This window comes from Scyliorhinus torazame, chromosome 5 (genome assembly GCF_047496885.1).
Source record: "Scyliorhinus torazame isolate Kashiwa2021f chromosome 5, sScyTor2.1, whole genome shotgun sequence".
NCBI classification, from domain to species: domain Eukaryota; kingdom Metazoa; phylum Chordata; class Chondrichthyes; order Carcharhiniformes; family Scyliorhinidae; genus Scyliorhinus; species Scyliorhinus torazame.
Window position 1 is genome coordinate 192,384,800 of NC_092711.1, and position 24,946 is coordinate 192,409,745.

The following is a 24,946-nucleotide window of genomic DNA, read 5'->3' on the forward strand; positions in this document are numbered from 1 at the left end:
CCACCTCTCAGCCCAGCACTGCAGCTTATCTATGTCCCTCTGTAACTTGTAACATCCTCCGGACTGTCCACAGCTCCACCGACTTTAGTGTCATCTGCAAATTTACTCACCCATCCTTCTACGCCATCCTCCAGGTCATTTATAAAAATGACAAACAGCAGTGGCCCCAAAACAGATCCTTGTGGTACACCACTAGTAACTGGACTCCAGTCTGAACATTTCCCATCAACCACGAACCTTTGCCTTCTTCCAGCTAGCCAATATCTGATCCAAACTGCTAAATTACCCTGAATCCCATGCCTCTGTATTTTCTGCAGTAACCTACCATGGGGAACCTTATCAAACGCTTTACTGAAATCCATATACACCACATCAACTGCTTTAACCTCATCCACCTGTTTGGTCATCTTCTCAAAGAACTCTATAAGGTTTGTGAGACACAACCTACCCTTCACAAAACCGTGTTGACTATCTCTAATCAAATTATTCCTTTCCAGATGATTATACATCCTATCTCTTATAAATCTTTCCAAGATTTTTCCCACAACAGAAGTAAGGCTCACTGGTCTATAGTTACCGGGGTTATCTCTACTCCCCTTCTTGAACAAGGGGACAACATTTGCTATCCTCCAGTCTTCTGGCACTATTCCTGTAGACAAGGATGACTTAAAGATCAAGGCCAAAGGCTCAGCAATCTCCTCCCTAGCTTCCCAGAGAATCCTGGGATAAATCCCATCCGGCCCAGGTGACTTATCTATTTTCACACTTTCCAGAATTGCTAACATCTCCTCCTTATGAACCTCAAGCCTTTCTAGTCTAGTAGCCTGAATCTCAGTATTCTCCTCGACAACATTGTCCATTTCCTGTCTGAATACTGACGAAAAATATTAATTTAGCACCTCTCCTATTTCCTTGGACTCCAAGCACAACTTCCCACGACTGTTCTTGACTGGCCCTACTCTTACCCTAGTCATTCTTTTATTCCTGACATATCTATAGAAAGCTTTAGGGTTATCATTGATCCTACCTGCCAACAAAAACTTCTCATGTCCCCTCCTGGCTCTTCTTAGCTCTCTCTTTAGGTCCTTCCTAGCTAACTTCTAACTCTCAAGCGCCCTAACTGAACCTTCATGTCTCATCTTTATATAAGTCTCCTTCTTCCTCTTGACAAGTGTTTCTACTGCTTTAGTAAACCACGGTTCCCTCACTCGACCACTTCCTCCCTGCCTGACAGGTACATACTTATCAAGGACACGCAGTAGCTGTTCCTTGAACAAGCTCCACATTTCCATTGTGCCCATCCCCTGCAGTCTTCCTCTCCATCCGATGTATCCTAAGTCTTGCCTCATCGCATCATAATTGCCTTTCCCCCAGATATTCGGGTCAGCTGTTCGGGAGAGAGAGGGAGCCAGGACCTTGGAAACAGCGCGGGAGTTTCAAAAAGCGCGGGAGCTGCGAGGCAGAGGGGACAGTTTAAAAGGGCGCGCTGTGGGTGAGGTAAGTACTGCTTAACAACTTCCTTACCTTGCAGGTCAGCTGTTTGGGAGAGAGATCAGTTTTGGGAGCAGGCCTATTGGCTGACTGTGAATCAGGAAGGATACAAAGGGTGTGGCTGAAGTGCCTATAGAAACAGAGTGCTGAAGGCAAACAGAGTGTATCTGAGTTTGGGTAAGGCTGAGTTCGGTTAAGAGGTGAGTGACAAAAAAAAAAAAAAAAATCAAGTTAATTAAGTAAAGTAATTAACTAGTTAAGGGAATTTGGTGCTCACCTGAAGGAGGTGCAGAGAAGCAGACCTGTGAGGGAGTCTCTGGAGCAATTACATCACAGCCAGCAGGTAAGTGTTTGGCTTGTAACTGGTAAGTGATTTCTCTCTCTTTGACTTTCTCCTAGCTGTGTAGTGTAGTTCAAATTTAACTTCAGGTTTAAGTCATGGCAGGAGAGCTCAGACCCGTGTCATGCTCCTCTTGTGAGATGTGGCAAGTCAGGGACCCTTCTGGTGTCCCTGACTCCTTCATCTGCAAGAAGTGTGTCCAACTGCAGCTCCTGTTAGACCGCTTGACGGCTCTGGAGCTGCGGATGGACTCACTTTGGAGCATCCGCGATGCTGAGGAAGTTGTGGAAAGCACATTCAGTGAGTTGGTCACACCGCAGATTAAAATTACTGAGGCAGATAGGGAAAGGGTGACCAACAGACAGAGGAAGAGTAGGAAGGCAGTGCAGGGATCCCCTGCGGTCATTTCCCTCCAAAACAGATTTACCGTTTTGGAAACTGTTGGGGGAGATGGCTCACCAGGGGAAGGTGGCAGCAGCCAGGTTCATGGCACCGTGGCTGGCTCTGCTGCACAGAAGGGCGGGAAAAAGAGTGGCAGAGCTATAGTGATAGGGGATTCAATCGTAAGGGGAATAGACAGGCGTTTCTGCGGACGCAAACGAGAATCCAGGTTGGTATATTGCCTCCCTGGTGCAAGGGTCAAGGATGTCTCGGAGCGGCTGCAGGGCATTCTGGAGGGGGAGGGTGAACAGCCAGCTGTCGTGGTGCATATAGGCACCAACGATATAGGTAAAAAACGGGATGAGGTCCTACAAGCTGAATTTAGGGAGTTAGGAGTTAAACTAAAAAGTAGGACCTCAAAGGTAGTAATCTCAGGATTGCTACCAGTGCCACGTGATAGTCAGAGTAGGAATGACAGGATAGCTAGGATGAATACGTGGCTTGAGAGATGGTGCAAGAGGGAGGGTTTCAAATTCCTGGGACATTGGGACCGATTCTGGGGGAGGTGGGACCTGTACAAATCGGACGGTCTGCATCTGGGTGGGACCGGAACCAATGTTCTCGGGGGGGTGTTTGCTAGTGCAGTTGGGGAGGGTTTAAACTAATGTGCCAGGGGGATGGGAACCGATGTAGGAAGTCAGTGGGGACAGAAACAAAAGGCAGGAAGGGAGAGTGTGTAAAGCATGACCAGAGAAAGCAGGGCAGAGAGCAAGGAAGGTCTACATTAAACTGCATTTATTTCAATGCAAGGGACCTGACGGGCAAAGCGGATGAACTCAGGGCATGGACGGGCACATGGGACTGGGATATTATAGCTATGACTGAAACATGGCTAAGGGAGGGGCAGGACTGGCAGCTCAATGTTCCGGGGTACAGATGCTATAGAAAGGATAGAACAGGAGGTAAGAGAGGAGGGGGAGTGGCGTTTTTGATTAGGGAGAACATCACGGCAGTACTTAGAGGGGATATATCCGAGGGTTCGCCCACTGAGTCTATATGGGTGGAACTGAAAAATAAGAAGGGAGAGATCACCTTGGTAGGACTGTACTACAGGCCCCCAAATAGTCAGCGGGAAATTGAGGAGCAAATATGTAAGGAGATTACAGATAGCTGCAAGAATAATAGGGTGGTAGTAGTAGGGGACTTTAACTTTCCCAACATTGACTGGGACAGCCATAGCATTAGGGGCTTGGATGGAGGGAAATTTGTTGAGTGTATTCAGGAGGAATTTCTCATTCAGTATGTGGATGGACCGACTAGAGAGGGGGCAAAACTTGACCTCGTCTTGGGAAATAAGGAAGGGCAAGTGATAGAAGTGCTAGTGAGGGATCACTTTGGGACAAGTGACCATAATTCCATTAGTTTTAAGATAGCTATGGAGAATGATAGGTCTGGCCCAAGAGTTAAAATTCTTAATTGGGGCAAGGCCAATTTTGATGGTATCAGACAGGAACTTGCAGAGGTAGATTGGGGGAGACTATTGGCAGACAAAGGGACGGCTGGTAAATGGGAGGCTTTTAAAAATGTGTTAACCAGGGTGCAGGGTAAGCACATTCCCTTTAGAGTGAAGGGCAAGGCTGGTAGAAGTAGGGAACCCTGGATGACTCGAGATATTGAGACTCTGGTCAAAAAGAAGAAGGAGGCATATGGCGTACATAAGCAACTGGGATCAAGTAGATCCCTTGAAGAGTATAGAGATTGTCGAAATAGAGTTAAGAGGGAAATCAGGAGGGCAAAAAGGGGACATGAAATTGCTTTGGCAAATAATGCAAGGGAGAATCCAAAGAGATTCTACAGATGCATAAAGGGGAAAAGAGTAACTAGGGACAGAGTAGGGCCTCTTAAGGATCAACAAGGGCATCTATGTGCAGAGCCACAAGAGTTGGGTGAGATCCTGAATGAATATTTCTCATCGGTATTCACGGTGGAGAAAGGCATGGATGTTAGGAAACTAAGGGAAATAAATAGTGATGTCTTGAGAAGTGTGCATATTACAGAGGAGGAGGTGCTGGAAGTCTTAAAGCGCATCAAGGTAGATAAATCCCCGGGACCTGATGAAATGTATCCCAGGATGTTGTGGGAGGCTAGGGAGGAAATTGCGGGTCCCCTAACCGAGATATTTGAATCATCTGCAGCCACAGGTGAGGTGCCTGAAGATTGGAGAGTGGCGAATGTTGTGCCCTTGTTTAAGAAGGGCAGCAGGGAAAAGCCTGGGAACTACAGACCGGTGAGCCTAACGTCTGTAGTAGGTAAGTTGCTAGAAGGTATTCTGAGAGACAGGATCTACAAGCATTTAGAGAGGCAAGGACTGATTCGGGGCAGTCAGCATGGCTTTGTGCGTGGAAAATCATGTCTCACAAATTTGATTGAGTTTTTTGAGGGAGTGACCAAGAAGGTAGATGAGGGTAGTGCAGTAGACGTTGTCTACATGGACTTTAGCAAAGCCTTTGACAAGGTACCGCATGGTAGGTTGTTGCAGAAGGTTAAAGCTCACGGGATCCAGGGTGAGGTTGCCAATTGGATTCAAAATTGGCTGGACGACAGAAGGCAGAGGGTGGTGGTAGAGGGTTGTTTTTCAAACTGGAGGCCTGTGACCAGTGGTGTGCCTCAGGGATCGGTGCTGGGTCCACTGTTATTTGTGATTTATATTAATGATTTGGATGAGAATTTAGGAGGCATGGTTAGTAAGTTTGCAGATGACACCAAGATTGGTGGCATAGTGGATAGTGAAGAAGGTTATCTAGGATTGCAACGGGATCTTGATCAATTAGGCCAGTGGGCCGACGAATGGCAGATGGAGTTTAATTTAGATAAATGTGAGGTGATGCATTTTGGCAGATCGAATCAGGCCAGGACCTACTCAGTTAATGGTATGGCGTTGGGGAGAGTTATAGAACAAAGAGATCTAGGAGTACAGGTTCATAGCTCCTTGAAGGTGGAGTCGCAGGTGGACAGGGTGGTGAAGAAGGCATTCGGCATGCTTGGTTTCATTGGTCAGAACATTGAATATAGGAGTTGGGACGTCTTGTTGAAGTTGTACAAGACATTGGTACGGCCACACTTGGAATACTGTGTGCAGTTCTGGTCACCCTATTATAGAAAGGATATTATTAAACTAGAAAGAGTGCAGAAAAGATTTACTAGGATGTTGCCGGGACTTGATGGTTTGAGTTATAAGGAGAGGCTGGATAGACTGGGACTTTTTTCCCTGGAGCGTAGGAGGCTTAGGGGTGATCTTATAGAGGTCTATAAAATAATGAGGGGCATAGATAAGGTAGATAGTCAACATCTTTTCCCAAAGGTAGGGGAGTCTAAAACTAGAGGGCATAGGTTTAAGGTGAGAGGGGAGAGATTCAGAAGGGCCCAGAGGGGCAATTTCTTCACTCAGAGGGTAGTGAGTGTCTGGAATGGGCTGCCAGAGGCAGTAGTAGAAGCGGGTACAATTGTGTCTTTTAAAAAGCATTTAGATGGTTACATGGGTAAGATGGGTATAGAGGGTTATGGGCCAAGTGCGGGCAACTGGGACTAGCTTAATGGTAAAAAACTGGGCGGCATGGACTGGTTGGGCCGAAGGGCCTGTTTCCATGCTGTAAACTTCTATGATTCTATGATTCTAAGAGTCACCAGGTATCTTTCGACACCGCCACAAATTTCAGAACCGAATACTGATCAAAGACTCGATACACCAATTAATAAGTTGAAAAGCAATGCTCATTTATTTACACACAGTCAAATCTACTCATGCATAAACTCTACAAACTGAACTACCACTATTACTAAAGCCTAAACTCAGCTTCGGGTGCCCACTCAGTCAGAGGAACAATGGCCATTGCTCGGTTCTGAGGCTGCTGGGTTGAGCTGTTTACATGATAGCAACCAGGAGCGTCTATCTCGTAGCGTGCGTTGGGTTGGAACTTACTTGGTCTGGTGTAGCTGCGAGGCTGGTCTCTCTCTTCGCTGAGAGCCAAAGCCAAGGAAGAAAGATTCTCCCTTGGGGAATACCTTTTATACTAAAAAGGGCTTCGCGCGCTTTTGGGCGGGCCTTGAACTTGGCCTCAATTAATTGGGCCTTTCCCAATCATTCGTATCGATCTTCCTCCAATAGAGGGGTGGTTCCCTGATTGCTGGGCGTGTCCTAGGTGACCGTTGGTCTGCTTTGTTTTTAGTCTCTTCTGGCACCGGGGTGTCTGCCTTACCATTGTGTATCTAAATGTTTCCCTTTTGTCCCCGGAGATGGCTCATTAGTATGTAGATTGCTTAGCAGTTTCTGTCCTGTCTGAGAACTTAAGGTTCTAATCAACAGACAGACCTTGCACCTGCCTGTTTCTTAGCATTGTCCAATTTTCCCTGCATTCTTTGCAAGTGTCCATTTTGTAACACGGGACGTGGCCATCCCAGATGGCAACACACCCTCCTTGTAATCCTCAAAGCGAAGTATGAAGGACTACTACGTCATCTTCATCCTCTGACCAACCGGGGCACCCAATACTTAGGCTCTACACTGTCCTATCCTATGCAACACAATTTTACCTAAACCAGTTGAAATACATTCATTATCATAAAACTCTACGGGGCGCTATGACATTAATACATGCATTACAGAAAAATAAAAAAACTGGAACCTCTAACTATTCTCAATAAACTATCATAGAACATAGAACATTACAGCGCAGTACAGGCCCTTCGGCCCTCGATGTTGCGCCGACCTGTGAAACCACTCTAAAGCCCATCTACACTATGCCCTTATTGTCCATATGTCTATCCAATTACCTTAGTGTTGGCGAGTCCACTATTGTTGCAGGCAGGGCATTCCACGCCCTTACTACTCTCTGAGTAAAGAACCTACCTCTGACATCTGTCTTATATCTATCGCCCCTCAATGTAAAGGTATGTCCTCTCGTGCTAGACATCACCATCCGAGAAAAAAGGATCTCACTGTCCACCCTATCCAATCCTCTGATAATCTTGTATGCCTCAATTAAGTCACCTCTTAACCTTCTTCTCTCTAATGAAAACAGCCTCAAGTCCTCATAAGATCTTCCCTCCATACCAGGCAACATTCTGGTAAATCTCCTCTGCACCCTTTCCAATGCTTCCACATCCTTCCTATAATGCGGCGACCAGAATTGCACGCAATACCCCAAATGCAGCCGCACCAGACTTTTGTATAGCTGCAACATGACCGCATGGCTCCTAAACTCAATCCCTCTACCAATAAAAGCTAACACACCGTACGCCTTCTTAACAACCCTCTCAACCTGGGTGGCAACTTTCAGGGATCTATGTACATGGACACCGAGATCTCTCTGCTCATCCACACTGCCAAGAATCTTACCATTAGCCCAGTACTCTGTATTCCTGTTATTCCTTCCAAAATGAATCACCTCACACTTTCCTGCATTGAACTCCATTTGCCACCTCTCAGCCCAGCACTGCAGCTTATCTATGTCCCTCTGTAACTTGTAACATCCTCCGGACTGTCCACAGCTCCACCGACTTTAGTGTCATCTGCAAATTTACTCACCCATCCTTCTACGCCATCCTCCAGGTCATTTATAAAAATGACAAACAGCAGTGGCCCCAAAACAGATCCTTGTGGTACACCACTAGTAACTGGACTCCAGTCTGAACATTTCCCATCAACCACGAACCTTTGCCTTCTTCCAGCTAGCCAATATCTGATCCAAACTGCTAAATTACCCTGAATCCCATGCCTCTGTATTTTCTGCAGTAACCTACCATGGGGAACCTTATCAAACGCTTTACTGAAATCCATATACACCACATCAACTGCTTTAACCTCATCCACCTGTTTGGTCATCTTCTCAAAGAACTCTATAAGGTTTGTGAGACACAACCTACCCTTCACAAAACCGTGTTGACTATCTCTAATCAAATTATTCCTTTCCAGATGATTATACATCCTATCTCTTATAAATCTTTCCAAGATTTTTCCCACAACAGAAGTAAGGCTCACTGGTCTATAGTTACCGGGGTTATCTCTACTCCCCTTCTTGAACAAGGGGACAACATTTGCTATCCTCCAGTCTTCTGGCACTATTCCTGTAGACAAGGATGACTTAAAGATCAAGGCCAAAGGCTCAGCAATCTCCTCCCTAGCTTCCCAGAGAATCCTGGGATAAATCCCATCCGGCCCAGGTGACTTATCTATTTTCACACTTTCCAGAATTGCTAACATCTCCTCCTTATGAACCTCAAGCCTTTCTAGTCTAGTAGCCTGAATCTCAGTATTCTCCTCGACAACATTGTCCATTTCCTGTCTGAATACTGACGAAAAATATTAATTTAGCACCTCTCCTATTTCCTTGGACTCCAAGCACAACTTCCCACGACTGTTCTTGACTGGCCCTACTCTTACCCTAGTCATTCTTTTATTCCTGACATATCTATAGAAAGCTTTAGGGTTATCATTGATCCTACCTGCCAACAAAAACTTCTCATGTCCCCTCCTGGCTCTTCTTAGCTCTCTCTTTAGGTCCTTCCTAGCTAACTTCTAACTCTCAAGCGCCCTAACTGAACCTTCATGTCTCATCTTTATATAAGTCTCCTTCTTCCTCTTGACAAGTGTTTCTACTGCTTTAGTAAACCACGGTTCCCTCACTCGACCACTTCCTCCCTGCCTGACAGGTACATACTTATCAAGGACACGCAGTAGCTGTTCCTTGAACAAGCTCCACATTTCCATTGTGCCCATCCCCTGCAGTCTTCCTCTCCATCCGATGTATCCTAAGTCTTGCCTCATCGCATCATAATTGCCTTTCCCCCAGATATTCGGGTCAGCTGTTCGGGAGAGAGAGGGAGCCAGGACCTTGGAAACAGCGCGGGAGTTTCAAAAAGCGCGGGAGCTGCGAGGCAGAGGGGACAGTTTAAAAGGGCGCGCTGTGGGTGAGGTAAGTACTGCTTAACAACTTCCTTACCTTGCAGGTCAGCTGTTTGGGAGAGAGATCAGTTTTGGGAGCAGGCCTATTGGCTGACTGTGAATCAGGAAGGATACAAAGGGTGTGGCTGAAGTGCCTATAGAAACAGAGTGCTGAAGGCAAACAGAGTGTATCTGAGTTTGGGTAAGGCTGAGTTCGGGTAAGAGGGGAGTGACGACAAAAAAAAAAAAAAAAAAAATCAAGTTAATTAAGTAAATTAATTAACTAGTTAAGGGAATTTGGTGCTCACCTGAAGGAGGTGCAGAGAAGCAGACCTGTGAGGGAGTCTCTGGAGCAATTGCATCACAGCCAGCAGGTAAGTGATTGGCTTGTAACTGGTAAGTGATTTCTCTCTCTTTGACTTTCTCTTAGCTGTGTAGTGTAGTTCAAATTTAACTTCAGGTTTAAGTCATGGCAGGAGAGCTCAGACCCGTGTCATGCTCCTCTTGTGAGATGTGGCAAGTCAGGGACCCTTCTGGTGTCCCTGACTCCTTCATCTGCAAGAAGTGTGTCCAACTGCAGCTCCTGTTAGACCGCTTGACGGCTCTGGAGCTGCGGATGGACTCACTTTGGAGCATCCGCGATGCTGAGGAAGTTGTGGAAAGCACATTCAGTGAGTTGGTCACACCGCAGATTAAAATTACTGAGGCAGATAGGGAAAGGGTGACCAACAGACAGAGGAAGAGTAGGAAGGCAGTGCAGGGATCCCCTGCGGTCATCTCCCTCCAAAACAGATTTACCGTTTTGGAAACTGTTGGGGGAGATGGCTCACCAGGGGAAGGTGGCAGCAGCCAGGCTCATGGCACCGTGGCTGGCTCTGCTGCACAGAAGGGCGGGAAAAAGAGTGGCAGAGCTATAGTGATAGGGGATTCAATTGTAAGGGGAATAGACAGGCGTTTCTGCGGACGCAAACGAGAATCCAGGTTGGTATGTTGCCTCCCTGGTGCAAGGGTCAAGGATGTCTCGGAGCGGCTGCAGGGCATTCTGGAGGGGGAGGGTGAACAGCCAGCTGTCGTGGTGCATATAGGCACCAACGATATAGGTAAAAAACGGGATGAGGTCCTACAAGCTGAATTTAGGGAGTTAGGAGTTAAACTAAAAAGTAGGACCTCAAAGGTAGTAATCTCAGGATTGCTACCAGTGCCACGTGATAGTCAGAGTAGGAATGACAGGATAGCTAGGATGAATACGTGGCTTGAGAGATGGTGCAAGAGGGAGGGTTTCAAATTCCTGGGACATTGGGACCGATTCTGGGGGAGGTGGGACCTGTACAAATCGGACGGTCTGCATCTGGGTGGGACCGGAACCAATGTTCTCGGGGGGGTGTTTGCTAGTGCAGTTGGGGAGGGTTTAAACTAATGTGCCAGGGGGATGGGAACCGATGTAGGAAGTCAGTGGGGACAGAAACAAAAGGCAGGAAGGGAGAGTGTGTAAAGCATGACCAGAGAAAGCAGGGCAGAGAGCAAGGAAGGTCTACATTAAACTGCATTTATTTCAATGCAAGGGGCCTGACGGGCAAAGCGGATGAACTCAGGGCATGGACGGGCACATGGGACTGGGATATTATAGCTATGACTGAAACATGGCTAAGGGAGGGGCAGGACTGGCAGCTCAATGTTCCGGGGTACAGATGCTATAGAAAGGATAGAACAGGAGGTAAGAGAGGAGGGGGAGTGGCGTTTTTGATTAGGGAGAACATCACGGCAGTACTTAGAGGGGATATATCCGAGGGTTCGCCCACTGAGTCTATATGGGTGGAACTGAAAAATAAGAAGGGAGAGATCACCTTGGTAGGACTGTACTACAGGCCCCCAAATAGTCAGCGGGAAATTGAGGAGCAAATATGTAAGGAGATTACAGATAGCTGCAAGAATAATAGGGTGGTAGTAGTAGGGGACTTTAACTTTCCCAACATTGACTGGGACAGCCATAGCATTAGGGGCTTGGATGGAGGGAAATTTGTTGAGTGTATTCAGGAGGAATTTCTCATTCAGTATGTGGATGGACCGACTAGAGAGGGGGCAAAACTTGACCTCGTCTTGGGAAATAAGGAAGGGCAAGTGATAGAAGTGCTAGTGAGGGATCACTTTGGGACAAGTGACCATAATTCCATTAGTTTTAAGATAGCTATGGAGAATGATAGGTCTGGCCCAAGAGTTAAAATTCTTAATTGGGGCAAGGCCAATTTTGATGGTATCAGACAGGAACTTGCAGAGGTAGATTGGGGGAGACTATTGGCAGACAAAGGGACGGCTGGTAAATGGGAGGCTTTTAAAAATGTGTTAACCAGGGTGCAGGGTAAGCACATTCCCTTTAGAGTGAAGGGCAAGGCTGGTAGAAGTAGGGAACCCTGGATGACTCGAGATATTGAGACTCTGGTCAAAAAGAAGAAGGAGGCATATGACGTACATAAGCAACTGGGATCAAATAGATCCCTTGAAGAGTATAGAGATTGTCGAAATAGAGTTAAGAGGGAAATCAGGAGGGCAAAAAGGGGACATGAAATTGCTTTGGCAAATAATGCAAGGGAGAATCCAAAGAGATTCTACAGATACATAAAGGGGAAAAGAGTAACTAGGGACAGAGTAGGGCCTCTTAAGGATCAACAAGGGCATCTATGTGCAGAGCCACAAGAGTTGGGTGAGATCCTGAATGAATATTTCTCATCAGTATTCACGGTGGAGAAAGGCATGGAGGTTAGGAAACTAAGGGAAATAAATAGTGATGTCTTGAGAAGTGTGCATATTACAGAGGAGGAGGTGCTGGAAGTCTTAAAGCGCATCAAGGTAGATAAATCCCCGGGACCTGATGAAATGTATCCCAGGATGTTGTGGGAGGCTAGGGAGGAAATTGCGGGTCCCCTAACCGAGATATTTGAATCATCGGCAGCCACAGGTGAGGTGCCTGAAGATTGGAGAGTGGCGAATGTTGTGCCCTTGTTTAAGAAGGGCAGCAGGGAAAAGCCTGGGAACTACAGACTGGTGAGCCTAACGTCTGTAGTAGGTAAGTTGCTAGAAGGTATTCTGAGAGACAGGATCTACAAGCATTTAGAGAGGCAAGGACTGATTCGGGGCTTTGTGCGTGGAAAATCATGTCTCACAAATTTGATTGAGTTTTTTGAGGGAGTGACCAAGAAGGTAGATGAGGGCAGTGCAGTAGACGTTGTCTACATGGACTTTAGCAAAGCCTTTGACAAGGTACCGCATGGTAGGTTGTTGCAGAAGGTTAAAGCTCACGGGATCCAGGGTGAGGTTGCCAATTGGATTCAAAATTGGCTGGACAACAGAAGGCAGAGGGTGGTTGTAGAGGGTTGTTTTTCAAACTGGAGGCCTGTGACCAGTGGTGTGCCTCAGGGATCGGTGCTGGGTCCACTGTTATTTGTGATTTATATTAATGATTTGGATGAGAATTTAGGAGGCATGGTTAGTAAGTTTGCAGATGACACCAAGATTGGTGGCACAGTGGATAGTGAAGAAGGTTATCTAGGATTGCAACGGGATCTTGATCAATTAGGCCAGTGGGCCGACGAATGGCAGATGGAGTTTAATTTAGATAAATGTGAGGTGATGCATTTTGGCAGATCGAATCAGGCCAGGACCTACTCAGTTAATGGTATGGCGTTGGGGAGAGTTATAGAACAAAGAGATCTAGGAGTACAGGTTCATAGCTCCTTGAAGGTGGAGTCGCAGGTGGACAGGGTGGTGAAGAAGGCATTCGGCATGCTTGGTTTCATTGGTCAGAACATTGAATATAGGAGTTGGGACGTCTTGTTGAAGTTGTACAAGACATTGGTACGGCCACACTTGGAATACTGTGTGCAGTTCTGGTCACCCTATTATAGAAAGGATATTATTAAACTAGAAAGAGTGCAGAAAAGATTTACTAGGATGTTGCCGGGACTTGATGGTTTGAGTTATAAGGAGAGGCTGGATAGACTGGGACTTTTTTCTCTGGAGCGTAGGAGGCTTAGGGGTGATCTTATAGAGGTCTATAAAATAATGAGGGGCATAGATAAGGTAGATAGTCAACATCTTTTCCCAAAGGTAGGGGAGTCTAAAACTAGAGGGCATAGGTTTAAGGTGAGAGGGGAGAGATTCAGAAGGGCCCAGAGGGGCAATTTCTTCACTCAGAGGGTAGTGAGTGTCTGGAATGGGCTGCCAGAGGTAGTAGTAGAAGCGGGTACAATTGTGTCTTTCAAAAAGCATTTAGATGGTTACATGGGTAAGATGGGTATAGAGGGTTATGGGCCAAGTGCGGGCAACTGGGACTAGCTTAATGGTAAAAACTGGGCGGCATGGACTGGTTGGGCCGAAGGGCCTGTTTCCATGCTGTAAACTTCTATGATTCTATGATATAACTCTTGCCCTGCGGTATATACCTAGCCCTTTCCATCACTAAAGTAAATGTAATCGAATTGTGGTCACTATCACCAAAGTGCTCACCTACCTCCAAATCTAACACCTGTCCTGGTTCATTACCCACTACCAAATCCAATGTGGCCTCGCCTCTCGTTGGCCTATCTACATACTGTGTCAGGAAACCCTCCTGCACACATTGGACAAAAACAGACCCATCTAAAGTACTATAGCGTTTCCAGTCAATATTTGGAAAGTTAAAGTCCCCCATAACAACTACCCTGTTGCTTTCGCTCCTATCCATTATCATCTTTGCAATGCTTTCCTCTACATCTCTGGAACTTTTTGGAGGCCTATAGAAAACCCCTAACAGGATGACCTCTCCTTTCCTGGTTCTAACCTCAGCCCATACTACCTCAATAGACGAGTCCTCATCAAACGTCCTTTCTGCCACCGTAATACGGTCCTTGACTAACAGTGCCACCCCTCCCCCTCTTTTAACACCTTCCCTGAGCTTACTGAAATATCTAAATCCTGACACCTGCAACAACCATTCCTGTCCCTGCTCTATCCATGTCTCCGAAATGGCCACAACATCGAAGTCCCAGGTACCAACCCATGCAAGTTCACCCACCTTATTCCGGATGCTCCTGGCATTGAAGAAGACACACTTTAAACCACCTTCCTGCCTGCCGGTACACTCCTGCAACTTTGAAACCCTACTCATGACCTCACTACTCTCAACCTCCTGTGTACTGGAGCTACAATTCAGGTTCCCAAGCCCCTGCTGAACTAGTTTAAACCCTCCCGAAGAGCATTAGCAAATTTCCCCCCTAGAATATTGGTACCCCTCTGGTCCAGGTGCAGACCATCCCATTTGTAGAGGTCCTACCGACCCCGGAATGAGCCCTAATTATCCAGAAATCTGAAACGCTCCCTCCTGCACCATCCCTGTTGCCACGTGTTCAACTCCTCTCTCTCCCTATTCCTCATCTCGCTATCACGTGGCACGGGTAACAACCCAGAAATAATAACTCTGTCCTAGATCTAAGTTTCCACCCTAGCTCCCTGAATTCCTGCCTTACATCCCCATCCCTTTTCCTACCTATGTCGTTGGTACCGATGTGGACCACGACTTGGGGCTGCTCCCCCTCCCCCTTAAGGATCCCGAAAACACGATTCGAGACATCACGCACCCTGGCACCTGGGAGGCAACACACCAACCGTGAGTCTCTCTCGTTCCCACAGAATCTCCTATCTATCCCCCTAACTATGGAGTCTCCAATGGCTAATGCTCTACTCCTCGCCCCCCTTCCGTTCTCAAAAAAATTTCCCGCTGGGGCTCTCAAAAAGAGCCCGAAAGTCCATAGGAGCTGGAGCCGCCGAAGCGTGCTGCTTAGCAGAGCATCACCGCAACCGGAAGTCCTCTCCCCTTCCCTTCTGAGCAGCAGGGACAGACTCTGTGCCAGAGACCTGTACCCCATGGCTTAACCCTGGTAAGTCCCCCCCCCCCCAACAGTATCCAAAGCGGTATACTTGTTACTAAGGGGAACGGCCACAGGGGATCCCTGTACTGACTGCTTCCTCTAAGCCCCTCTCACCGTCACCCATCAATCTTTATTCTTCGGAGTAACTACATCCCTGAAGCTTCTATCTATGACCAACTCTGCCTACCTAATGATCCGAAGTTCATCCAACTCCAGCTCCAGCTCCCTAACGCGGTTTCTGAGGATCTGGAGATGGGTGCACTTCCCATAGATGAAATCAGCAGGGACACTGACGGCGTCCCTCACCTCAAACATTCTGCAGGAGGAACATTGCACTACCTTCCCTCTCATCCCCTCTAGATTAAAAAAAAGAAAGAGCTTACCTGTTATTCACTCCCCTTCTCAGCAAGCACTCACTCAGCAACCTCTGCGCCCCGCACGATAACACCTGAGGGAAAATAAATAAAAACTACTTACCAGTCACCAGCCAATCCCTTACCTGCAGGCTGTGACGTCACGGTTCAACTTTCCACTTCTACCTGCCCTCGAGCCTTCCTCTTGATCCTCATTCAAACAATCCCAAAAATCTATACATCTTAACCTGTACAAAATAGCAGCACACAAATTTCTCTGGCCTGGCAGTCAGACACAGAGGTTTACATCTCTTTATTTCACCGAATACATAAAGAAAAATGGATGCACTTTAATCCGTCCCAATGGGTTTGGGGGACTGGTGAAATCCGAAAATGGGGGACCTAAACTTGTATACCGGGGTGCGAGAGCGATATGCTCTCTTTCGCCATTTCCTAACTCTAAACGTTTGCACAACACTGCAAAGTATCGCCAGCACTAAGAGTGCTTCGACTACATATGAGAGTGAGTACCAGGTGATAAACTTATCACACCAGGTCGGGGTATTGCTAGCTTCTGTGTATTGCAGGGGTGAGAATCATTTACAGTTTGTGTGGTAGGGGTCAGGGGGGTAGCGTCCGCGCGCAACTGAAGGGATCCTGCTAAGATCCATGTGAACACGAAGGCTGTCTTCATCTTTGTCGGTCTACTTCTTTGTCTTCCTCTGGGGTTCCTGAGTTCTGTGAACACAAACATAATTTCTGTTATTATCTTGCTTAAGATCTCATATGTCTGTCTGTCTGTCCTTTATTGCCAATTTCCCTTTATAATTGGTCACCATCTGTGACTCCCTCATTTAAAAAAAAAACCCTGAATATTTGGACTAGACATCGAAGAAAAATACTGCCATACTGCGAGCCGTCTCGCAGCCTGTGTGATTTACCATCCCAGTGTTTGAGGATGTAAATAGCATCGGGAAGCAACCTAAGAGTTGCGAAAACCAAACAAAAGAATTTCAAACGTAATGAGCCAAAATGGGGTGCCTATGGGCCGGGGCGGGTAAGAAATGGGTGGAATCTTGGGTAGGACGGTGATCAATGCCGTATGTGCTCTACCCGAGCATAGCTGACCAGAGGGGGGGTCCTCAGGCAGTGCGGGGACCAATGCCGTTTCTCCACTGCCTGAACAGCCGGCAAGAATGGGTAAGAATGTGGTCGTCTTGGGGGCTGCCTCTCATGATCGAATCAGGAGAGTAGCTATGAGTCGTGTTCTGTCGACAAACTAGTTCCTCTGAACTATTGTCTGGGGACAAACTTGTTCCATTAACAGGCATTGCGCGTCAAAGGAGTGGGGGCCGTGAAAACTTTCGAGTTTATGAACAACACTTAACGTTAACACTAACGAACAAACATACAACGAAAATGGTGCAGGTTCCATCAGAAAGGACACTGTATCAAGTCTTTGAAGTGGAGTCAAAATACCGACAATTGCAATTAAAAACTGAGCGAATTGAACTTGAAAATTGCAAGTTAATCGAAGAAAGATGTGTATTAGCTGAACACTGCAAAATTTCTGTGCAGAAATTTGAACAAACAGCACAAACTCAGAAAGCAGCCCAAGCACCCCACCTAGTGGCACAATCGGCATTTGCACAGCCGAGATCAATAGTTAAAAATACATCATTTTCTCTGTGGGATGAATCAGACGAAGATAGTGTTCCTACAATACAAAATACTAAAGTAATTCGACTAGCCCCTTTAAAACGCAAACGGGTTAGAGTTGGAAGCAAAAAAATAGAAGATGGTGAAACTATCACTAAAAACATATTTGACCACCAATGGGTTCATGAACAAATTGATCCTTCTAAAATTGACGAATGGTCCAAAGGTCTTCCACACCCTAAAAAGGGTGGTATGACAACATGGGATGGAATTCACAGATTACAAGCCATTTACAGTCTCCACCCATTTGATGGAGTACAAATTCTGACTATCATGCTAGGTACTCGTGTAATTTCAACCCTTAGAAATGAAGTAGAAGTTGCTCTTGGAGACGATTTGCAAAATTTAGAAGCTGGTTGGCTAGCAGTCAAGAGTTGGCTATTAAAATTTCGCCCCCCGAGGACCAATTGGTCTAAGATCACAGCTTGCTTTCAAAAAAATGATGAAGATATTCAGGATTTTGAGGAAAGATTTGTACATACTTGGATGGAATATTCAGGGATGACACTCGACCAAGAAAATGACACATGGGATGCATGCACTTTAAGTCCATTAAAAACAGCTTTTATAGCCGGTGTTAAACCTGGAGTTTCTGCTGCCTTTCATAGCATTTACAGTGCAGAAGGAGGCCATTCGGCCCATCGAGTCTGCACCGGCTCATGGAAAGAGCACCCTACCGAAGGTCAACACCTCCACCCTATCCCCATAACCCGTTAACCCCAACCAACACTAAGGGGAATTTTGAACACTAAGGGCAATTTATCATCGCCAATCCACCTAACCTGCACATCTTTGGACTGTGGGAGGAAACCGGAGCACCCGGAGGAAACCCACGCACACACTGGGAGGATGTGCAGACTCCGCACAGACAGTGACCCAAGCCGTAATCGAACCTGGGACCCTGGAGCTGTGAAGCAATTGTGCTATCCACAATGCTCCTGTGTTGCCCCTTGAATTTGGTTTTACCAGCTTGGGCCACAGCTGGCACATACTGAGACATAGTTGACCGATGCATTCAGATAGATCGTGGTTTGCACAATCAGCCAACCTTTAACACTGCAGCTGCTCAAATCCAGCCCATGTTACCTGCTGCTCCAGTGGCGGCTGTTGCAGCACCTGCAGGAATATCAGCAGTAACTACAATTTCACCACCAGCGCCAGAACAAACATGTACCCTTGCTCCATTAAAATCACGTAAGGAAATACCACAATGTCTTTTCTGTGGTAGAGTAGGACACTGGATGGCAAAATGCTATCAAAAACAACGGATGGATTCGAGAGATGATAATGAAGTAGACAATGTTCACTACAATACATTTCCACCTCATGGTCAACCATGTAACACATTCCAACAAGACACACCCAGTTTGGCTTCTGGTCAGCAACACTGGCTAAGCAACGACAACCATGGTTTGCTTTTACAGTTAATCAACAACAGTATCATAATAGCCCAACTGTTTACCACATGGCTTTACAGAATCATCTCAGGCAACTGCCTGTTCGGCCTTCCACCATTATCCAATATGAAGATGATGTTCTGATAACCTCCATCAATAAAGATGATCATGATAAAGACTTACGGGTGGTCTTGAACCACCTCAGTACTAACAGTCACAAAGCTAGCTTTCACAAAGCACAAATTGCCCAGAAAGATGTTTACTTGGGACAGAAAATTTCCAAACGAAAAAGAGAACTTACTCAGAACAGAACGGCTGCCATCAAAGCAGCTAAAGAAACCTCAATGTATCGCTAAAAAGTTGCCAAGAACTGTCAACTTAAGAAAACTGTCATTATTCTGAACGTTGCTTTATTAATTTAAAGAAATTAACATATCTTGTTAGCTGTGTTTCCTTTAACAGAATCGACAAATTCATCTACAGAAAATCAAGATACAGCACAAGATTGGTTCAGTTATATGTTTAATAAGTTATTGTATTTGACATTTTAAAATAAATGTTTAAAATTAGCCTGGAAATTAAAACTTCAAACAATGTGGAAGCTGGTTTTAAAAAAAAAAACCTCAACAATGTATGATTGGAAGCAAGTCTATGTTCCAAAAGAACAGGTCGTTCAAAGACATTTGATAACAGGAATTTGGCAGCAATCCAACTTTTACTCCCAGTCCATTTGAGTGACAAAAAAAAAGTTTAAAGATGCGAATGGCATCATTCCAAGCTATACGCCTCTTTTTGTCTCTGCAAGAAAATTAACCCTTTCAACAAGCTTTTGTGTATTATCCAGAAGATGTCAAAGACTTGACATCAATTTTGATAATCATTTTACCATTTATTACTAGATCATATGTTCAACTTTTATTGTATAATCATTTTATTTGTATACAAGAAGTTATTATTAATTGTTTATTGCTGAATTATGTAATCATGATATCAATGGTAAGATCTGTAAAATGATTAACCGTATTATTACAAAATCGAATGACACTTGACTATATGCTAGCTGAAAAAGCTGGCACCTGCGCCCTGATTGGTGCAGAGTGTTGCACTTTCATTCCCGATAACTCGAAAGAAGTTAAAGATTTGACATTACATATCCAAAAAGAAATCAAAAAACTTGATCCACCCCAATTTATCTCTCTCTGGGATAAAATTTGTGGGTGGTTTGGACACACTGGAATGTCCACAATAAGAATAATCCTATTCTCCTGTGTAGCTGTATTCATCATTTACATAACATACCAATGTGATCAAATTTGATTAATTTATTAATTATAATTATTTTGAAATGCCTGTTGTATTTTAAGTGTCAATTTTATTGTTTAAAACTGTAATGATTATTTGCGCTTTTACCTATCCATTAATGATGTATTTAACTTTTTCTGATATATCTCACTTAATTTTTCGATTTATCAAAGGGCCGACTGTAGAAGCCAGGTATTTCAAATACAACTAGTATTGGTAAAAGATAGCTGTTTAAGTACTCATTTAAAAAAATGAGAATTTAAGCACATATAAATTCAGGACTTCAATATGATACATGAAACAGCATAAAATTCCATTATAAGATTATAGCAGCACAGTTGCAAGACAATTTGACACTGCTTGTGCTAATTGTCAATGCCAAGGACTGAGTTCCATGGCAACTAGGTGGCAAGAGTCCAATGCAGTTTGTAAGAGCATTGAATCATATATATATTCTCGATATGAAGTCTCAATTGTTACATTAGCCAAGCCAGCTAAAAGATTAGCAAAATATCACATTCCATAACATGTAGACATGAAACAATTTAAAAAGTTGATGTTGCACATTGAAGATGGACGGCTTGCCATCAAATCAAATGTGTTTGAGTCTAACCCAAACCAATTAGGATTATATTGGGGTGTAATTAGATGACTTAAGACAGATATGAAAGTGTATAACTGAAATGTTTCCGCCCGCCATTTTAGTATTGTCTTTGTGTGTTGAGGAGATGTCTTTTGGTGTTGTCTGTCCTTAATTTCTGTCTTTGATTCTAGTCTCCATTTTAGAGATGTCTTTTGGGGGTTCTGTCAGTCTACCAGTCTGTGTCAGTGATGTTAGTCCACTTTTGACTTTGAGTTTGAGTTTAGCTGAAGATTAGCTTTCTTGCTCTCTTCATGTTTCATTGCCAGACTTTGACCTTTTAAAAGTTACTTTCGAGCTGTCTGCCTAAGCAAAGAAAGATAATGTCTGTAATTCTCTGAAAGCTTCGAAATGTCTACAAATTGCCTTTTAAATGACTTTCAAATTGTAATCAAACGACTACAAATAAAACAATTCTTTTTGGCACCTGAGAAGTTTTAACTGCAAATTTCTGCTGAGTTCCAGTATTCGCAAAGTGCTACTGATAACCGAATAGCAGAGATTATATAAATTCCTTCAACTATACACAGTCGAATAATACAAGGAATCGAACAACTTGACATAGTCCACAAATATTACAAATCTTACAACTTGTCGTATTGCGCCAGGACTTGATTCATCAACTAAGCTTCCCCCAAACTTGGCGTAGTTCGACAGGTTAAGATCCCATAAATTATAGATTCCTTCACTCACGATGATTCAAGTCGAGAAAGCCCCACAACGTCTCTACTTCCTATGGAAGCTAAAGAAAATTTTCATGCCTGCATCGACTCTCACAAACTTCTACAGATGCGCGATAGAGAGCATCCTATCTGGCTGCATCACAGCCTGGTATGGCAACTGCTCGTTCCAAGATCGCAAGATTGTGGTGAACTCAGTGCAGCGCATCACACAAGCTTGCCACCCTCACATTGATTCTGACTACAACTCCCGCTGCCTCAGGAAGGCAGACAGCATTATCAAAGACCCCTCCCACCCAGGCTTTGCCTTCTTCCAGACCCTTCCATCAGGCAGGTGCAGAAATCTGAAGACCCACACATCTGTTCCCTGCAAGAACACTATTCACGACGCCCTATGCTGCTCTTGCTCATGTATTTGCTTTGTTTGCCCCCTTGTTCCGCACTGTAACCAATCATTGTTTGTCGATGTACCATTTGTCAATGTACTCTGTTGATTATTCCTTTTGTCTACTGTGTACGTAACCTCGGCCACATAAACATACTTTTCACTGTACTCCGGTACATGTGACAATAAATCAAATCAATCAAGATAGGCGCTTCTGTAGCTGTGGATGAGACTCCAGGATGGTGTGTTGCCTCCCTGGTGCTAAGGTCAAGGATGAACAGGCACGGGGCATTCTGAAGGGGAGGGTGATGAGGTCGAAGTCATGGGTGTACTATGACTTCGATCTAATCACCCTCCCCCTTCAGAATGTGTAGTTGTTACCAATGATATAGGCAGAAAGGCAGCTTAATATCCTAGGTTATAGAATCTTCAGGCGATACAGAGAAGGGAGTAAAAGAGGAGGAGGCATTGCATTATTAAAAGGAATCTGAAATCTGATTCTGAGTCAGTTATTGTGGTAAGGAGAGATGATATCTTGGAGGGGACATCAAATGAAGCTTTGTGGTTGGAGCATCGGAACAAACAAGCAACAGCCACATTGCCAGGTGTTTATTTTTAAAAAATATTCAGACAATTTGATATAAACAAACAAAAGCAGAAGGTAATGATATAACATCGAAAATAGCCAATACCCACTCCCTTCCCTGCCCCTCCCCCCACTTTTGCTGACTCCTCAATACTCCTTAAAGAAGTCAATGAAAGGCTTCCAGCTCCGAGTGAACCCATTGACCCATCCCCTCAGGACAGCGTTCAAAAGGCACCTTGACAAATACATGGATGCGATATATATGGAGCGATACGGCACTAGGAAGTGCTGAGGGTTTTGGCCAAGGGTGGTATCATGACCGGTATAGGCTTGGAGGTGGGCCAAAGGGCCTGTTCCTGTGATGCATTGTTCTTATTAGAATGACAGAGGTTGACAGGCAACCTGAGAGAGGTCTACAATATTATGGGAAGCATGGAGTGAATGGGCAGGTACTCTTTCCCAGGGTGGAGGGGTCAGTCACTAAGGGGCATAGGTTTAAGGTCCGTGGGGTAACGTTTAGAGATGTGTGAGGCAGTTCTTTTACACTGAAGGTGGCGAGTGCCAGGGGAGGTTGTGGAAGCAGATACATTAACGGCGTTCAAAAGGCATCACGACAAATACATGGATAGGAAGAATATAGAGGGATACAGCACTCGGACGTGCTGAGGATTTGGCCAAGGGTGGTATCATGACCGATACAGGCTTGGAGGGCATTGTTCTTTGTTCTCAACTAATTTCGCATGAGAGTTCCATAATTATGGGGAAAGGGTCACTGTAGCCCCTTGAACACAATCACAGATAGATCCAAAATAGTAAACCCCAGCCCAGTGACAGAGATTAACACCAGCAGAAACGAACCCGCACTGTCAGAACGAATATGGTTCAATTCTGGATCTGATTAACAGCAGTATTAACAGCAAAATCTAATCCCTCACAATCACTTGTGAACTCGCTGGTGTGTCAGCAGGTTCGATGACCGAGTGAATTTCTTCCCACATAGAGAGCACGTGAACGGCCTCTCTCCAGTGTGAACTCGTTGGTGTCCAGTACGTTCAGATGAAGACCTGAATTTCTTTTCACAGGAAGTACAGCTGAATGGTCTCTCGCCAGTGTGAACTCGCTGGTGTACATTGAGGTCAGATGAAGACCTGAATCTTTTTCCACAGGAAGCACAGTTGAACGGCCTCTCCTCAGTGTGAATTCTCTGGTGCTTCAGCAGGTCAGTGAAACCTTTCCCACATGCAGGGCAGGTGAATGGTCTCTCTCCAGAGTGAATCCGCTGGTGTATCTGCAGGTAGGATGACTGAGTGAATCCCTTCCCACAATGAGAGCAGGTGAACGGCCTCTCCCCAGTGTGAACTCGCCTATGTGTCCGCAGATCAGATGCCTGAACGAATCCCTTCCCACATTCAGAGCACGTAAATGGTTTCTCCCCAGTGTGAACGCGCTGATGTTTCTGCAGGTCAGAGGACCCAGTGAATCCCTTCCCACACTTGGAGCAACTGAACGGCCTCTCCCCACTGTGAACACGCTGGTGAGTCCGCAAATTAGATGACTGAGTGAATCCCTTCCCACACTCTGAGCAGGTGAATGGTCTCTCCCCTGTGTGGACTCGCTGGTGTGTCAGCAGGTGGGCTAACAGTGTGAATCCCTTTCCACACTTGGAGCAGTTGAACGGCCTCTCTCCAGTGTGACTGCGGCGATGGTTTTCCAGCTGTGATGGACAACTGAATCCTTTACCACAGTTCTCACATTTCCATGGTTTCTCCATGGTGACAGTGTCCTTATGTCTCTCCAGGTTTGAGAATCGTCTTCAATTCTGGCTTATCTCCTATAAACAGAGTTTACAAAAGTAATTACTGTCAGTACAGGATAGAAATTCAGAGCACACAATCTTAGTCTCTATGGCACATATTTTTCCTTTCTTGTTCCTCCAAAGCTGCAAATCCCCGTTCCACACACTCTCCCTTCCTGTGCTGAAATGCAAAAAACGTTTTGGACAATCTTTCAGTATCCTTTTAACACACTTGCACCACTAGAAATAACGATATGCTCGATCATTCACTTCATAGAACATTACAGCGCAGTACAGGCCCTTCGGCCCTCGATGTTGCGCCGACCTGTGAAACCACTCTAAAGTCCATCTACACTATTCCCTTATCGTCCGTATGTCTATCAAATGACCATTTGAATGCCCTTAGTGTCCACACCCTTACTACTCTCTGAGTAAAGAACCTGGGCGAAATTCTCCCCCAACGGCGGGATGCCCGCCGACTGGCGCCAAAGCTGGCGCAAATCAGACGGGCATCGCGCCGGCAAAAAGGTGCGGAAGTCTCCGCATCTTTGGCGGCCTAGCCCCAACATTGAGGGGCTAGGCCGACGCCGGAGGGATTTCCGCCCCGCCAGCTGGCGGAAATGGCGTTTGTTGCCCCGCCAGCTGGCGCGGAAATGCGGCGCATGCGCGGGAGCGTCAGCGGCCGCTGTCAGTTTCCCCGCGCATGCGCGGGAGCGTCAGCGGCCGCTGAAAGTTTCCCGCGCATGCGCAGTGGGGAGAGTCTCTTCCGCCTCCGCCATGGTGGAGGCCGTAGCGGAGGCGGAAGGGAAAGAGTGCCCCCACGGCACAGGCCCGCCCGCGGATCGGTGGGCCCCGATCGCGGGCCAGGCCACCGTGGGGGCACCCCGGGGGTCAGATCGCCCCGCGCCCCCCCCCCAGGACCCCGGAGCCCGCCCACGCTGCCTGGTCCCGCCGGTAAATACCAGGTTTGATTTACGTCGGCGGGACAGGCAATTCCTGGGCGGGACTTCGGCCCATCCGGGCCGGAGAATTGAGCG

At 45.9% G+C, this 24,946-nt stretch overlaps 1 protein-coding gene across 1 annotated transcript in view; it reads right to left on the reverse strand.

Moving 5' to 3' along the window:
• Window positions 1–23,885, reverse strand: part of LOC140418094 (uncharacterized) — a 267,483-nt gene extending 243,598 nt beyond the window's left edge. Inside the window, exon 1 of the mRNA XM_072501515.1 lies at window positions 23,395–23,885. Within this exon, the coding sequence (XP_072357616.1) occupies window positions 23,395–23,885 (491 nt within the window). The remainder of the gene's footprint in view (window positions 1–23,394) is intronic.
• Between the last annotated feature and the right edge of the window lie 1,061 nt (window positions 23,886–24,946).